General features: G+C 42.8%; 2 protein-coding genes across 7 annotated transcripts in view; both read left to right on the top strand.

The window, feature by feature from the left end:
- LOC122328403 (tumor protein p53-inducible nuclear protein 2) overlaps positions 1-5,630 on the top strand; it is a 9,287-nt gene extending 3,657 nt beyond the window's left edge. For 2 of the 4 annotated variants that reach the window (XM_043224081.1, XM_043224080.1), the window contains exons 3-4: positions 121-541; positions 1,876-5,630. In XM_043224081.1, the coding sequence (XP_043080016.1) occupies positions 121-541; positions 1,876-2,143 (689 nt within the window). In that variant the 3' untranslated portion in view covers positions 2,144-5,630. The remainder of the gene's footprint in view (positions 1-120; positions 542-1,875) is intronic. The other 2 variants (XM_043224082.1, XM_043224083.1) reach the window with 2 other exon arrangements.
- Positions 5,631-6,180: 550 nt separating this feature from the next.
- Positions 6,181-16,310, top strand: LOC122328402 (glutathione hydrolase 7). 3 transcript variants are annotated; one of them, XM_043224077.1, is made up of 16 exons: positions 6,181-6,310; positions 8,590-8,786; positions 8,865-9,091; positions 9,931-10,082; positions 10,670-10,784; positions 10,852-10,919; positions 11,372-11,445; positions 11,552-11,745; positions 11,995-12,082; positions 12,734-12,861; positions 13,033-13,121; positions 13,189-13,341; positions 13,542-13,659; positions 14,025-14,162; positions 14,238-14,337; positions 14,959-16,310. In XM_043224077.1, exons 2-16 carry the CDS (start codon positions 8,597-8,599, stop codon positions 15,126-15,128), a joined length of 2,004 nt encoding a protein of 667 aa, XP_043080012.1. In that variant the 5' UTR covers positions 6,181-6,310; positions 8,590-8,596; the 3' UTR covers positions 15,129-16,310. The 3 variants fall into 3 exon arrangements, with proteins under 3 accessions (XP_043080012.1, XP_043080014.1, XP_043080013.1); XM_043224078.1 differs by lacking the exon at positions 6,181-6,310 and adding an exon at positions 6,679-6,830; XM_043224079.1 differs by lacking the exon at positions 13,189-13,341.
- Positions 16,311-16,407: the final 97 nt, after the last annotated feature.

Below are 16,407 nucleotides of genomic sequence, written 5' to 3'. Positions count from 1 at the left end.
CTTTTATTGGTATGTGTGCTCATGGTACTGGCATCCCCCACTCGCATGGCTTCAACCAAACCTTTCATATTCTGGAAATACACCCTGTTCTGTCTTCTATCACTTCCTACTTCACTGAAGGTGAGGATGGGCCAGAGGCAGCTTCAGTAGCATGCGCCCGTCCCCGCAGTGAATGTCATGCATCTCAGATATGCGGCCCCTCTCCTCCTACCTGCAGAAACCGCAGGACTAGAGCAGGCAGGATGCAGGCGGCCCATCCTTCCTGCCCTTCCATCTGCTCTCCTGCTGATCCCGCCTCCTTTTCTCACCTTGAGTCAGTAGAAGTGAATGTGTTGTTAAGCGAGCGGGGATCGTGTTCCTGCAGCATGGATGAGAGCTGGTTTGTCACCCCTCCCCCCTGTTTTACTGCAGAGGGAGCCACGGCCGAGGCCAGCCCTATGGAGGACCTCCTCATCGAGCACCCCAGCATGTCCGTGTACGTCTCCCCTGGCCCTCTCCCTGCGGTGGAAGAGAGCACCTCCAGCCTGGCTGGCAGTGTCAGGTAAATTTCTACAGTGAGCTCTCTGGTAGCTTGGTAAAATCTGACTAAACTGACTCGTTTCCATCCAACATAATTCACAATTTTAACTTGCACAGTTTGAAGGGCAATGGAAATGCAGCTTACTAGTTTTGCTCTAACCAGGGCCCCTATTCACAAGACATACTAAGGTTATAAGTAGCTCCTAACTTGCCGAATAAATCTTTGACAGTGAGTTTTTTACGTGATCATTTTAGAACTAGAAATATTTCTGTTACAAAAACCCATCAATCTGCTTCAGAAGACATGTGATATCCCCCGAAGGCGTATATGCCTAAATGTATGTTTTTGACCAACCTTTCCCACTTTTGATGTTATTTCGCATAAGGAGTTTGTACTACCAAGTACTACCAACTACTAAGCTGCCTCCAAAGCCCGTTCAGCATCAGTTTTGGGAGAGACTTTTATGCAAAAATGCTGTCTGCGTATTCATTACCTGATAGGGCAGCAAGTCTAAACTTTCGGACGTAGCCTCTAAGAAACCCTGCAATAATATTCTCTATACCACGAAGATAAGACATTCCTAGTTGAAGAAACTGTGTAAAATCAATTCTGAGAATTAATTGTAAACACAATCGAGCCACCGAGCACAGCAGCTTCCTCTTCTTTCAGTGACAGGCCCATTCAGGACTCAAATTAGGCTGGGTGGTTAATAAATTTTTTTCTACGGTGTGACAAATTCAGAATACAATTACATGGACTTTAATGATGATTGTTGTTCATCTTTAAACCAATGCATTCAACATTTGTATTTAATGAATACTGTAAAACAGGAGTGTCCAAATTAGTTCCTGGAGGGACACTTTCCTGCATAGTTTAGCAACCCTAAACACACCTGGATCGACTTAACAAGATCTTTATACTTACTAGAAACTAGGCATGCCTGTTCATGTTGGGGTTGGATGGAGCTAAAACCTGCAGGACATTGGAAACTCCTGTTGTAGGATATGCCAGAAACGTTCACGAGGAGTGTCCAGTCCTGCTCCTAGAGGCCCACTGTCCTGTAGAGTTTATATATATACCCTAATTATCCAGCTGCAGCATTTAATAGGCATACTAAAAACTCTACAGGACATTGCATTTTCAACAACAGGGTAGGATAGGAGCAAAACTGAGCTTGAGACCAGTGACTTTGTTGTTGTTTGGAGTTAACCAGGATTTTGGTTCTGTACTGGACACCATTGACTTGCTAGCTATGAACTTGGACACTTATCTCCTGATTTAATTTTCACTTCACTCTGAGCATTTGCTTCTCACTCAAATGCTTCCTATTCCTCTTCCTATCTGCACTGTTCCAGCAGGATGTCTGAATCAGCAGCGCCCGTGATGACCAGGAGCAGCATGCCCACACGGGTGACCCGAGGAGCAGCTGCACAGGCAGGCGCCCTGGCTAAAGTCACCCAGGTCTCCAGGGTCCAGAGGGCCAAAGCCCGCACTGAGCGCCGCCATCTGGCACGCAACCGCATGCAGCGCCAAAACCGTGTGCGTGAACAGGTGCAACGGCGCACGACCCACACCCGCAACTCCTTCCTGCACCAACCGTGCCAGCGCAACTTCTGCCACTGATGCATTAAAGTTTACACTGAGGGCATTATAACCCAGCCCAAGAAACCCTCACCTCCCAATGAATCCCCTACCTTGTCCTTTTGCTTTTACTGGTTTTATGTCCATAATGTTGTTCAGTTTCATGTTAATCAGGTTTGTCATTGAGCACAAGCCAGTTTATCCTCTTTTCACTCTATCTGGAAACCCACTATCAAGCACAATTACTCTTAAGACGATTCATATATTTGCTTAAATGCCCATGTACCTCCAAAAACACCTAAATCAGTTTCCCTATTGGAAGTATAGCTGAAAAGGCTTTTACATGCATCCCTCTAAAAGTATAACAAAGACACTTCAGGTACATCGCCACTGTTCGTTGAAACATTAGCAGGTTAAATTGTCAAAACAAGGAGCCAACCACTGAATGCTTCATAGAAATATGATCCTAAGATCACATCACACAGATAGAACAACGATAAAAAAAATTACTACAGCAATGAAAAGGTCACTTAGAGACAACAAGAATTTAAGGTATATAGATAAAGTGTAAATGAGCAAGAATAGTAAACAGATACATGCAGTTGAGAGTTTTCAGGTTAAGGCAAGTCTAGCCAGATATGTTGGTAAAGAGGTCATTTCAAAGCAGATGTTGCTGCCTGATTTTCATCATAGCGGTGCTAACTTTTTCAAAAGTAACTCAACTACCAATTTAATGGCTTGCTTTTGTGTGACCTCAGTTCCTAAAGTGAGACGCTACTGAGTTGCCTATCTAAACAGCATTTAGGAAACACCTTTTATAGGTGTGCTTCCACAAAGGCAGTATCCTTCCGAGAAAAGACAGTTTCACTCAATTCAAGATGGTGGAGAAAGTGGGCACTGTCCATTCTATACATAGTCTGAATGGAAAAGATACTCCAGTGCATTTATAAATATATATTTACAGCCGATATTTAGGTGTGCTATGAATTTGTGCTTAGCGTCATGCTAACATCAAATTCTACTGGTATCAACTGTAAGCGTCAAAACACTTGTGTATTTTGTAACTCATTCAGTACCAAAAAATGTAGACAACAGCTAGCTTAGCAACATGTTACCATCAAACTCTATTTACTGTTTTAATTCATGTCTCTTAAGGCAGCTTCTTAAGCTAACTAGCTCACTAGATTTTGTACAGAGCCTTCAGATAAACCGAGGTAGGGTCTATCATTTAACAACGACATATTACGAAGAAAATTCATTATTATTTTTCAATGCCCTTTGAGGGATATAGCTGTTTAGCATTTCCTTAAAATATGAGATGAAGCTAAAGCTGACATGATAGCTCCCTGTCAACATCTGATCTAATAGGAAGCGATCGCAGGAGTATCGGGGCAATGTGCAATGTCTTTACAGATCAATTTACGGAGCTGAGGAGAGGTTGGCGTAGACCAGGGGTGTCAAGCTCAATTCCTAGAGGGCCGGAGCCCTGCAGATTGCAACCCTTATTAAACACACCTGATGCAACTAATCAAGTTTTTCAGGCTTAATTGAAAACTGCATAATGTGTGCTGGAGCAGGGTTGGAACTAAACTCTGCTGGGCTTCGCAGAGTTTGACACCCCTGCCGTAGGCTATGGATATAATTGCTTATAGAATGTGTAGGATAGTATCGATTGCGACTATTTACTTGCTTCACGGAGGATTACTTTTGGGTGAATTCCACAAAAATTGTCAAGATGGCATCATCTTGGGATGCGATATGTCAAGTTTTTGTGAGATTGACCCGATGCTCTACGAAAAAAACAAACAAAAAAAATCACGTGCTTGTCCATCGCAAAGCTTTCGGTGTAGCTCTAAAAGTTCCCCTGTCCAGCACTTAATGCTTTTGTGTGAAATCACTGTGACCACAGAGACAAAGATCGACAAAATGTTTCCCATGACCATTTCTCTGTTTCTAAAAACATCAGTTTTTCAGACGATGTCATTATTTGCATTTCGTCGTACCTCTTAAATATTGATTATGCGATTGCGCTTTACATCTTCATTGTATTCTGACGTCCGTCAGAGGTTGCCGTGTCAGCGTCTCTTTCGACACTAACACTAACGCATACGCCGAAACCTAAAATGTGCTCTTCCTTGATAGTCAACGAATACTCTCGGCACATTTACAGGAAATGCATCCACCACGTTGTGATCTATCTTATATGTGTATTCAGTAATGAATAGACTAACAATGGTGCTTAAAGTATATAATTATATGACTGTTTGTACATTTTTTGAGACTTTGAGAAGTTTGCACTGTCTTACGTTTTATGGAGAATCATGGTATTTAGCAGTACGCCGTTTCCGTTTGCAATGGTGAATGAGATGCCAACATGCATGAGTTGGGGAAAAAAAGCTACCTTAAGCGGTAAACAATTAGTTGCATTCAAATGTATATAATGGCAAACGATTTACATTTCAGTGTTTGCATTATTTTCAGTTTGAAGCATCACCTTCCTGTTGTCACGGTATCGTCCGACCGTACGTTTCTCCAAAAACTCGAGTACGTGTTCTTACCGGGTATTTTATGATAGGAACCAACGTTTGCCACGTCGTCGGTAACACCAGTGATCTGTTTTGCATTAAGACGATTTGATTTTACATGCAGTTTTCTTTGATTTCTTCTGTTTAGCGTTCAATCATTTTAAAAGTTCTTCTTGTAGTCTTTCCTATCACCTGCCAAAATCCTGTAAAACCATTATTGTAGTAGGCTATCTATTAACGAAATAATGTAACTATAATGTAAATCTAAATATGCTTTTATTTCTTCGTTTTCATTTGAAATGGACTGTTTCTGCATCATGTTGACTTCACAGAGAGTGCGGCACGAATGTCAGTGGTGCACCTAGGAAAATCCAAAGCCCTGTAGCCTTACAAGGGTCCTTAACATCGTCCACTTGAAGGTCGTCTTCTATTTGCATCGTTTCTACATGTTAGATGAAGTGGACACGGCAATACGAACGTACATTCAGTGATCTCTGCCCTCTGAACAGATCCACCACTGCTGTTCAGCGCAACAGCTGGGCAAAGCATACTCTGTGTTATTTTCTCTGTGTGTGTGTGTGTGTGTGTGCGCGTGCATTTAATACGATTCATTTAATTTGCGGGACTATAGAATGATGTCCGTTATGCCTCACGAGAGGCTGGTGGAAGCGATAGCTATTTGAGGGAGGGTTGACTGAAAACACGAAAAGACAACAAAAACAAATATGCTTGTATTTTCTTTTCCTTATATTGTTATTAGAAGAGATGTTCACCTTAGTAACAAAATACGAATAGAGTATTAAAAAAAAAAATGATTGGTGTACATGATATCTATGGTGATTGTGCCTTTCACTATTCTGCATGGTTTTCATGATGTGCCGACCGTTTCATCCATACGACATGGGCATCAGAGACCTATGCAAAATACTATGATGGGTTTCCAGCATCCATGCAGAAATGCAGGTACCAGACAATAACAATAAACACTCAGGATGCAACTGCAATCTGGGCTCATTATTTACCTGCGTGCTTCTTCCTGCTTCTGTCTTCGTCCACGTGCCTACGATGAATGCTGAAACATAAAATAACATGTAAATATACAAATTTATAAATCTAGTAAAATACTGTAGTAAATATTATACCGTTTTTGAACAATACTATAGTAAAGGACTTGAATTAATTAGTTGCTGTGGTGATATAACAACTATACTAATAAAAACAAGTTACTTTACCACGTTTTCTAGAACTATTATTATACTACAACACACTTCAGTACAAAAGTAACGTAAATACTAAAGTATATGCATTATAATACACTCTACTGTAGTATACTGTAAGTTACTGTAGTATTTTTTTCACTTGGGACCTGATGTTTTTTGAAAGAAGGCAAAACCTGACAGCATCGGTAGGCCACTGTTTGCGCTGCCACTGAAAAATAAGGGTTAGCTACACTGTAAATCTACATAATTTAATTACTGTTCCTGAGAAACACGGAGTGTGTTTGACGTACTTTCAAAAACGCACACAAACAGAGGCTTGAAGAACCTGCTCGACGGGATCCGGTTCTCTTCGCCGGGAGCGCGCATGCGCAGTGTGCGATTCATTCATCGAGACACTGACGCAGAAATCCACCTGGAGTAACCTAATGCGTGACAAAAAGAAAACGGGAGGACGCGTTTGACCCGTAAGTATGATTTTATACCTTATTGCTGTTGTTTAGGTCTACACAAAAGCATCTTACGGACGTCTTCGGCAGTTGCGTCACGTTTCAAAGCGGGGTGTGAGCCAAAAATACTACTCCGTTTAAAAAAAAACACACATAAAGACCGCCGTGTTTTGTGCTTGCGCTCATGATCTGTTTGTAAACGCGTCGCGAGCGAGCGAGCGCTCGCGCACCTGCGTCTATGACGTCGCGTGGGTGCTGTCAGCTGCTCGCGCTCCGAGGTTTCGCGTGGAAACACCGAAAGCGTGAATCAGCGGCGTTTACAGCGCACGGAAGTGTGGGAATCAACCGGCGTCGCGTTAAGCGTGCACCCCCGGGTTTATTTTAAGCGCGTGCTTTACAGATAACGCGCGCGCGCGCACCTCGCCCGTGCACCCGCCGCGGTCCTTCGGACGTTGTCTGTAACGCCGCTGTGATATTAGAAAGGAACTCATCCATCCGGGAAGCGTCTGCTTTTCTCTCGCGCGTCCTGCTGTGTGTGGTATGACGGGAGTTTATCATGTCGACTGTTTTACGTGTTGTCGTTTTTCTCCTTATCGCCTTACAGGCCGACGATGCTTTCGATAGATGAACATCCTCCAGGCCTGCGTCGCTGTCAGTGAATAGAAGATGTGGAGGCCTTGGTTTATAATGTTACCCTGGGAGTGATGAATTGACGTTTTAGATGGGTTTTGTTTATTGATGTGCATTTGTTAATTCAGTTCAATGTCAGTATGCTTACGTCAAAAGAGAAAGTTTATGGTTTAGGTCTTACAGATCACCATTTTTTTCACAGCTCTTAGTTTGTTTAATGTCTATCAGTAGTTCTGGTCATAAAAACTACAAGACATCCTGGATAAAGCTCTCCGATGCAATACAGATTGTTTCAAAGCAGCTTCATAGTAAGGAATTAATAGTTAATCAAATTTGCAGCAGATTCGTGTAAAGATGGTTTCAGAATAGTGACATTATCCAGCTCAATTTAGTTAACTATCATTCAGTTCACTAGCAGTGTGAATATTCGTCAATTACAATATGAATATAGCTCCACTGAAGGCAATAGTGTCATGTTTCAGCAGCTCAAGTCAGTTCCTGTCAAACACAGCCGAACCAGCTAGTCCAGGTCTTGAGGTTAACTAGAAACCGTGTTGGGCCAGAGCTTGCTTCCCACAGAGCAGGACGCTGCTCACAGATCTACGTGAGATGCGTGAGATCTAGTCACCATATGTGGCTTATTAGAAGCGTTTTTCAATGCATGTGACTATGAACGTGAACATTGCTTAAGACCATGTGCGGTTTATCAGAGGACAAAATATAGAAGCTTTCCTGTGCGTTGTTTGTAAATGAAGGCCCGTGTTCTTTAGACGGTAGCTCCTGAAGAGCTTCAACCCCAGTCAAGCACGCGTCGAGCGGCTAATCAAGGGGTTACTCGAATTACAGACAGGTGTTTTCGTAGGCTCTTCAGGAGCAGGTTTGGAGATGCCTGTCCATCCGTCTTCGTCCGAGCGATGCTGCTGTGCTCTGCATTATGGGAGGCACTTCTGGTTTGGGGAAGTTCTGCTCAAAATGACTGCATCAAATCATTTCAGATCATGAGGCTGCGCTACAAATAATCCTTATCTGTCACGTCGACTAAATATCCTGTGATTTTCTATTTTGAGAAGTCAGGAGAATTACTTTCTTTGGTATATTAATGTGGCGTAAGATAACGATGTCTTTAGCTTTTTTCAAACCGCTGTTTATTTCCTTTGTAGTCAACTAAGTAGATGAAAAAAGACAACATAGTGTGCAATCTCAATTTAATTTACAGTATAAACCATGAATAATTTCCTGGAATGCACGAAGAACCTTTCATTTTGCTCAACAAATCTTCACGTCTCTTTCCAGAAGAAAACATTGTCCCTTATTTCCCATTTTTTTGTCTTAGTGCACAGCGTAACTACAGAAGAGTCAAGTTTTAAATAGTAATAATATTGAAACTCTGGTCATTTTTGAGCAAGATGCTAACGGATTCAGGGATCTGTGCTAAGCTAAGCTAACAGTGCTACCCAGAGGTTGGATCAAGGGATTGGAAAATGGTATAAACCCAACTGTTTAACTCTAGGGGGGGTTGGAAAATTGAGCATATTTTCAAAAATAGTGGAGGACAATGCAACCGGAAGTGCTAAAACGCAACTTGTTTATGGATTTTGGCCTACAAACGTGCCTCACTCCTGCAGCGCTTGATATGTTGTACTGAATGATTGCGATCTGTATTCCAGGTAAACCATGTACACTCCGGCAGCCGATACGGGTGTGACGGTGGTGGAGAAGGATGCCGCTCTGAGCAGCGCCTACTCGCCGGTGGACTACATGAGCATCACCAGCTTCCCTAGACTACCAGAAGATGACGTTTCAGCCGACAACACGCTCAAATCACGCAAAGACGACGATAACTTCCTCAGCGAGCAGGACACGGGTAATGCGTTTGATCGCGGCACTGTCTGGCGCGGTCTCCACGGGGTGGTCTGAACTCTGTCCCGTCTCTCTGTTGTAGATCCGGATCTGTTTCTGAAGTCGGCCCGACTGCAGCGGCTGCCCTCCTCCGCCTCGGACCTGGCCAGTCAGGACGTCTCTCCACTGAGGGAGACTAGCAGAGACCCGCTGGCACAGGACTGCGCCTGCACACGCGACGGGCTGACCGTCATCATCACCGCCTGCCTGACCTTCGCCACGGGCGTCACCGTGGCCCTCATAATGCAGATCTACTTCGGAGACCCACAGGTGCCGTGAAGCACCTGAAGCTTTTTGGTCGGCTTTCAGAGAACGATATACCGCAAGTTTGCTTCGCTCGTTGAAGAAGCGTGCGCATTTTTTTTAATGCACAAACAATTCAGTCAAGTCGAGGCTTTTGAGGACAATGAAAGCAATCAAAAACAACAAAAGATCAATGATATGCAAGTGCTACAAGCCTTAAATAAAACAAATAAAATGGCTAGCGTTAGATGCCTTTTTGCTTTTGATAAAAAAAGGAAAGTAGGTTTTTTTAAGATTTTTCTTTTTCATAAATTATTCACTTGACATTAAATAAAATGGCTAAAATTGAGGAGAAAAGCCTTTATTAGTAAACACTTTATTTTTTTATGATTATTTGCACGTCGTCACAAGAGGTGGGTAGGGTGAGCAGAGCTCATTAGCATTTAAAGAGACATGCACCGAAACGGCTTAATGTAGAGCTGCTTTGTATCACCATTGAGAAATTTAACCAGTTTGTTTCAGGCATTTAATGCAGCCCTTATAGAATAATACCAATTTTTGCCAAACGGCCATCCAGTGTCATCTTTAATATAATAGAGAAATCGGTATATCAGTGATCCTGGACTTTATAAATTACAGGCTACTTAGTAAAAAGCCATTATATATTTAAAATGCACCATTTTTGTCTTGTGTAAAAGCCATTCAGTGTGAAATTGGCAACATAAATGTATTGTATAAATATGCAGACAATTGCAGATACTTACTTTTTGGGTGGTGGAAGATAAAAAGAGAAAATTCCAATAGTTTTTTTTTTTTTCCCCCAATGGAACGCAAGCTTTTCTTATTCAGTTCTGCCCTGTCCTCAGGTGTATAATCAGGCGGCGGTGGTGACGGATGTGGCCCGCTGCACGTCTCTGGGCTTTGACGTTCTGGCCAAACAGGGCTCCAGTGTTGATGCTGCCATAGCCGCTTCGCTCTGCCTGGGCATCATCCATCCCCACACCTCAGGCATCGGCGGGTACGACCGCCGTCTTTCTTCACTTTCATGTATTTAGCAGACGCTTTATCCCAAGCCACTTATTAAAAGAGGAACAAGGCAATTCATCAGTAAGCCACGGTATTGGTGCACGGTGGTGCTTGTTCAGAGACCTCAGCAACCTTCAAATGGATTATTCACCCAAAAATGAAAGTTGGTAAATGGAAGCTCAGACATGCTTTACCAATAAGGTTAGTTGTTGTGTGTCAAGCCTACCGTTGATCTTACACCGTTCGATGTGAATGAATAAATCAATACGAGCCTAAATTAGGTGAAATCAAGTGATTGTGGCACTTTAGAAGAATAGCTTCGTTTGTGTTTTGAAGATGGACGAAAGAGGTTTGATATGACAGGAAGTTGTGTATTGTTATATTGAAAGTCCGGACAGATATCACTGTTAAGGGTTTTTTTTGAAACCAGCAAATCACTTACAAGTGGAACGGAAACGAAAGATTCCAGGAATCCTGTCAAAGGGTTTTGCAAGGAGGCACATGACCGGTGCTGTAGAAATGGATTGAGCGGCCGATGAATCGGAAACAGTGAGTGACTGTGTCTCCCGCTCTTCTCAGTGGTGGGGTGATGCTCGTCCATGACATCCGCAGGAACGAGAGCCGGGTCATTGACTTCCGGGAGACGGCACCCTCCGGGATCCGCGAGGACATGATGCTGCGCGTCAATCAAAGGGTAAAGGTTCATTTTCTTCTGCTCTTGATAGGAGCGCGTGGTTTGATGATGTCTTTCTGTTTGTTAGTCAGGTCTGTTGGTGGCCGTTCCCGGCATGATCAGCGGACTGCATCAAGCTCATCAGCTCTACGGAAGGTACGGTTCAGCGCTTAATATCCTCATCCGTGTTCAAACCAAACACTGACAAACCATATCACCTTTATGAAGGGTGAAATAAAATCCAGTCCATGATTTCAATACAGATTCAAGTCGGTGACGGACATTTGCCACATTGACCAAAACCCAAAACTGCTTTTGTGTTACGCTACACTATTAGCCCAAGAAACATCACCAATAACTTTGTTTCCGCCACAAAACAATCTTCCATACAAATCAGTGAGGACTATGATAAATCAGTTCAAAAATATACAAACCCTGAACCAATTGGGAACAAAAACTATCGATGAAAGATTGATTGCAATATTTAATTACAATATAGCATAATGAGATATTTACACGCAAGGAACGCCAAATTCGATTTTCAACACAGCACAAGGGTTAATGATGGGAAAGCAGCTGTACATCGTAGTGTTTTGTCTCTCGTCTAGAATGGTCTGGAAAGACGTCGTCACTATGGCCGCCGATGTGGCGAGGAATGGCTTCAATGTGACGCATGAGCTGGGTGAGCTTTTGTGGTTTTATGACCTGATTGCGCTCCGTCAGGCCGGACGTGTAACATTTGTCATCTTATTAAAGCGGTTTGGTGTAACTGGCATGATCTCTCGCAGCTGACGCTCTGTCTGAAGTTAAGGAGCAGAACGTGTCGGACGCGTTCAGAGATCTGTTCCTGCCCAACAGTCAGGCTCCACTCGCGGGACTCTTCGCCAAGCGCCTGGACTTAGCCGCCGTTTTGGACAAGATCGCAGCCAACGGAGTCTCCGAGTTCTACAGCGGGAACCTGACCCAGGAAATGACATCACTGGCACGTCTCCAGTGTTCTTTAAGTATTATTTAGTTTGAGTAATTTCATGTGCCATTTCAAATGTACAATTTTAGTTTTCGTACATAAACTTTTTCAAACTTAATTCTAATAAATAAACTATTCTGCTTTGACTTTTCAGACCATTGAGATCTTTTCAAACAGCATTTTGAAGCAGTTTTGCAACTAACAGATCCTTTAACACGTAACGTATCATAAGGTAATGTTAATATCGTGTGTTTTTGGGGCCAGGTTCAAGCTAAAGGAGGTGTGCTGACAGAGGACGACTTCAAAAATTACACCACTGTCATACAGAAGCCGCTTCAAAGCCTTTACCAGGGTAAGGTTTTCGACAGCTCTGAAAAACCTGTAGAAGTTTAAAATACTGCAGTTTATTCCTTATCAATTGGAGTAGTTTAGATGTTGTAGTAGTAGTCTGCCGACCTTCAAAGTCCAGACTGTAGAGCCATAAAACCCTTTCTGCTTTTATAGTAGTCTCATAATAGTGCATAATTACTGTTGTTATTCGACTTCTCAGGACAGGGTGGACAAGGTGGAAATTTGCTTTTCTGTGGGTCTACAGAAATGTCATTTTCATCTAAATCTAGTGTATTGTAGGTCAACATAAACACTTGACTTCTGTAGAGCCAGTATTTCTGCTTTTGTTTCTGTAGACGTCTGCTATGCAGACTCATTAATTCAGATAAAGCTTTCCCTGGTCAATTATAACTGGTGTTGGATCAAATGCAGATAGTAAAATGAGCGTCATGAAGTGGTTCGATCTGACTAGTGGTCATATTTCGAAGCCATTGTAAAAGTGCACACTTGATTTCTCAACATTTCAAGCTCCTATCCTGTCTAGCAACCCTAAACGAGGCTTCATTACATTTTTTTAAGACCACCTACGGTGGCTTTAATGGTCTCTCGTGGCTTATTAGATAAATGTAGTCTAGTCTTGAGCAGCTCAGCATGTTCTCTGCGTCTCTCACAGGTTACCAGGTGTTCGTTCCCCCTCCGCCTCACGCCGGAGCCGCCCTGCTGTCCGCTCTCAACATCCTGGAGGGATTCAACATCACGAACCAGGTGCCCAGGAGCAACATTTACCACTGGATCGCCGAGGTACTGCCGCGCTGTAACCACCGTAACTCGCTTCACATTTCTACCGATTCGAACAAAGTGCACTAGTGATGTGTTTTCGTCTAATTGTCAGACACATCGTTTCTTCTCGCTCTGGTGCACAACAGCGCTTCCGCTCACGAACTGCTCTTATTTAATTTCCTCCACATGTAGTCTCTGAAGATTGCGCTGTCTCAAGCCAGTGGACTGGGAGACTCCATGTTCGACTCATCGGTTTCTGAGTTGGTGACGCAGATGCTCAGGTGATTGCTGAATCAATCGCGTTTGTCTTTTTATATTATATCCTCTAACACGGGTCGTCTCTGGCAGTAAAGACCAGGCTGCTGCGCTCCGGCAGAAGATCAGTGATTCCCAGGCGTCAGCGGCCCAGCACTATATGCCCTCGTACGCGCTTCAGGAGGGCGCTGTGGTCAGCCAGCTCATGATCATGGGCACCGACGACCTGATCGTGTCTGTTATGAGGTGAAGACATGTTTGCATATGTGACCGTGAACCACAAAACCAGAGTACATTTTTCAAATTAAGATTCATAAATCATCATATCGTCGGCTGTTGCTACAAATATACCTGTGCTACTTAAAACGAGTCGCGTATAAGTAAACCTGATAGCAGTTGTGTCCAGTCCCGCTCCCGGACTGAATTGGTGTTTCCTCTGTCCGTAGCTCTCTGAACCGGCCGTTCGGGAGCCGTATTGTGACTCCTTCTGGGATTCTTCTTAACAGTCAGATGCTGGACTTCTCTTGGCCTAACAAAACACAAAGCGCTGCAGCTTACAATCAGGTACGCCTAGCAATAGTGACAATTCTAGTCAGCCAATCAAGATTTTGCCACGAATTTAGCTCCACCCTTTGGTACCCTTTGCTGTGCTAGGTAGCCTTACGAAAGGGTACCAAAAAAGTACTATTTTGGTACTATTTACAATGGAAATGGACATAATTGCGTACCGTACCGAAGCACACCGCTCAGTGGAAATGAGCCAATAGTGTCTCACTGTATAAAGTTATTCACTGTATAAAGAGTTAAAGGGCTTTGCTATTAAACGTCTGTACAGCGAAGGCCATTGCACAATGAGTTGTAATAAATACGAGCTCTGTTCCTTTAAGTGGTATCTGTGAGGGTTGTAACATGTTCCGCGCTCTCATCAGCATAACAGCATTGAGCCGGGCAAGAGGCCGGCCTCGTTCCTGACGCCGATCGCGGTGAGGCCGTCCATCGGTCTGTGTGGCACATACGTGGCCCTGGGCTCCTCAAACGGCGAGCGGGCGCTGAGCGGCATCACACAGGTCAGCGCTCATTACAGTGCACCCTGAACATTAGCAGCAGGGCATACTGACTCACATTCTGACGTGTTCGGGCAGGTTTTGGTCAACGTTTTGTCGTCGCGTAATAACATGAGTGACAGCATTTCCTACGGCAGACTGCATCCTCTCATCCAAAACAACACCCTGCTGGTGGACTGTAAGTTCTCCATCTTTTTACTGTAACTTCCTCTCATTTAAAGGTAAGGCTCTTGAGGCTCGTACACACCGGGGCGATTATCGCAAGTGAATTTAAGTGAATTTGCTCATAAATACAGTAATATTGTGAAATTTTATTACAATTTAAAGTAACTGTTTTCTTTGTTAATATATATATATATATACATTCAATTGTAACTTATTTCTGTGATCAATTACTCTACTTAGTCTTCAGTGTCACATGACCCTTTAGAAATCATTCTAATATACCGATTGGCTGCTTGAAACCTGGTGTGCCGTGTTGCAAACTAATGGGAAAAAAATCATTTTATGCATCATTTAATGCATCCTTCCTGAATAACGTACTATTGTCTTTTAAAAAATAATAATAAATAGCAACTCCAAACCTTTGAATCTATCATTTAACCGTTAGCAAAGTAATTCTAAGATCACAAAAATATCATAAATATAATTCAATACAGTGCTGCTTCTTAAAATAAACTGCATTCCTTGTGGTTTAAAGCCCTGTTTTGTGTTCTGGATGTATGATTTGTGTTTTTTTTTGGCTGTAGATTTGATTTTGGGTGGCGTTCCGCTTTAATTTCCTTTGTTCTCTGTCCAGCTAAGTTCGCCGAGGCGGATGTGAAGGCTCTGATGCAGAAGGGTCACGACGTGCGTAAGGTGGACATCATCTCACTCGTAGAAGGGACCCGGAGGACCAATGACCTGATCATCGGCGTGAAGGACCCGCGCAGCACTGACGCCTCGGCACTGTCCATGTCCATGCCCTAGATTCACACACACACACACACACACACACACACACACTCTGTGCTGGGGACGTTATGAGGTTAACAAGTTGTAAGGACAGTGTTGATAACCAACATAGATGGGCAGTGTCCGGGAGATAGAAATGAGCTGCTCTCTGCTTCCCCCCCGCCACAAAAACAGCACGGATGATATTTCGTAATGCGAAAGCTCTCCAAATATGTTCTGACGAAAATAAACAAACCTCGATGATCTGGGGGCGAGTACGTTTTTAGGAATTTTTTTTTCCGTTTTTTGCATTATTGATATTTTCCACATTGTGGAATTACGGTAAAGCGATTAAAACCCGAAACAATACAAAGTGTGACACACAAACGTCGAACACAATTATGCTCGTTTGGTTTCCAGCCTTCATCTTCAGCACACTTCTCTCAGAAAACCTGTAAAGTAAACCGTGTTGAAGGTGTTTTGTGTGTACTTTTCCTTTACTCGTGAGATCGTAAGGAACTATTGTGTGTCCAAACTTTTAACTAATACTCTATATTTTGGTTTTTGGTCTTTTTATTATAACTGGTAGTTCATTTGGGGTTGTGTAGGATGTGAATTAGAGGTAGAAGGGAAATTAAATGATTTTTTTTTTTTCACATCTTGCAAGACCTTAATGTCTCTGGAAGTCACTGTAAAGAAGTATCTTCACAGATGTGAGTGATGTTACTCGAAGTGAATGTTACGTTAATCCATGCTCCCGTTCACCAATGAATGACTGTACATGTATTATATAATGATTAATGGGGGTCGGGTGGCAGCAATATGGTCTCATTTTAGTAGCCAATCAAACCTGGAGTCTGATAAAATGGTCTAAAATGAATAAAGCTGGGAGAATGCCTGATGTAAAATAGCAATATAAAAACCGTAATATGCTTTCAGACGCAGTTTAATACGTGCCATGATTACCTTTCGCACTTTTATTTCGAATTGTGAATGTCACTTTGTTAATGTGTATATAATTATAATGCATTTTCTTTTCTGTGTGGAAACCGTAAAATAAGTTCATGCACATATTTCTGAGCAAAAATCGGTGGATTATTTGAAGTTAAGCTTCTTGTTCGTGGACACATCTGGTATTTTCTGCCACAATATTGCACTGTTACAGCATTACTGTTGTGTTTAGTAGCTTTACGATGGAGAATAAATATTTATATGTAACGTAGCGTATTTGCATTATTTCCAAATGCATTTATTTCAGCATGCAGGACTTGAGATGTTTTGCAATGCACCTGTGTCTATGCTTTGCACGTGCTTA

Source organism: Puntigrus tetrazona, chromosome 23 (genome assembly GCF_018831695.1).
Source record: "Puntigrus tetrazona isolate hp1 chromosome 23, ASM1883169v1, whole genome shotgun sequence".
Classification (NCBI taxonomy): domain Eukaryota; kingdom Metazoa; phylum Chordata; class Actinopteri; order Cypriniformes; family Cyprinidae; genus Puntigrus; species Puntigrus tetrazona.
This window is presented reverse-complemented; position numbering and strand designations above follow the sequence as displayed.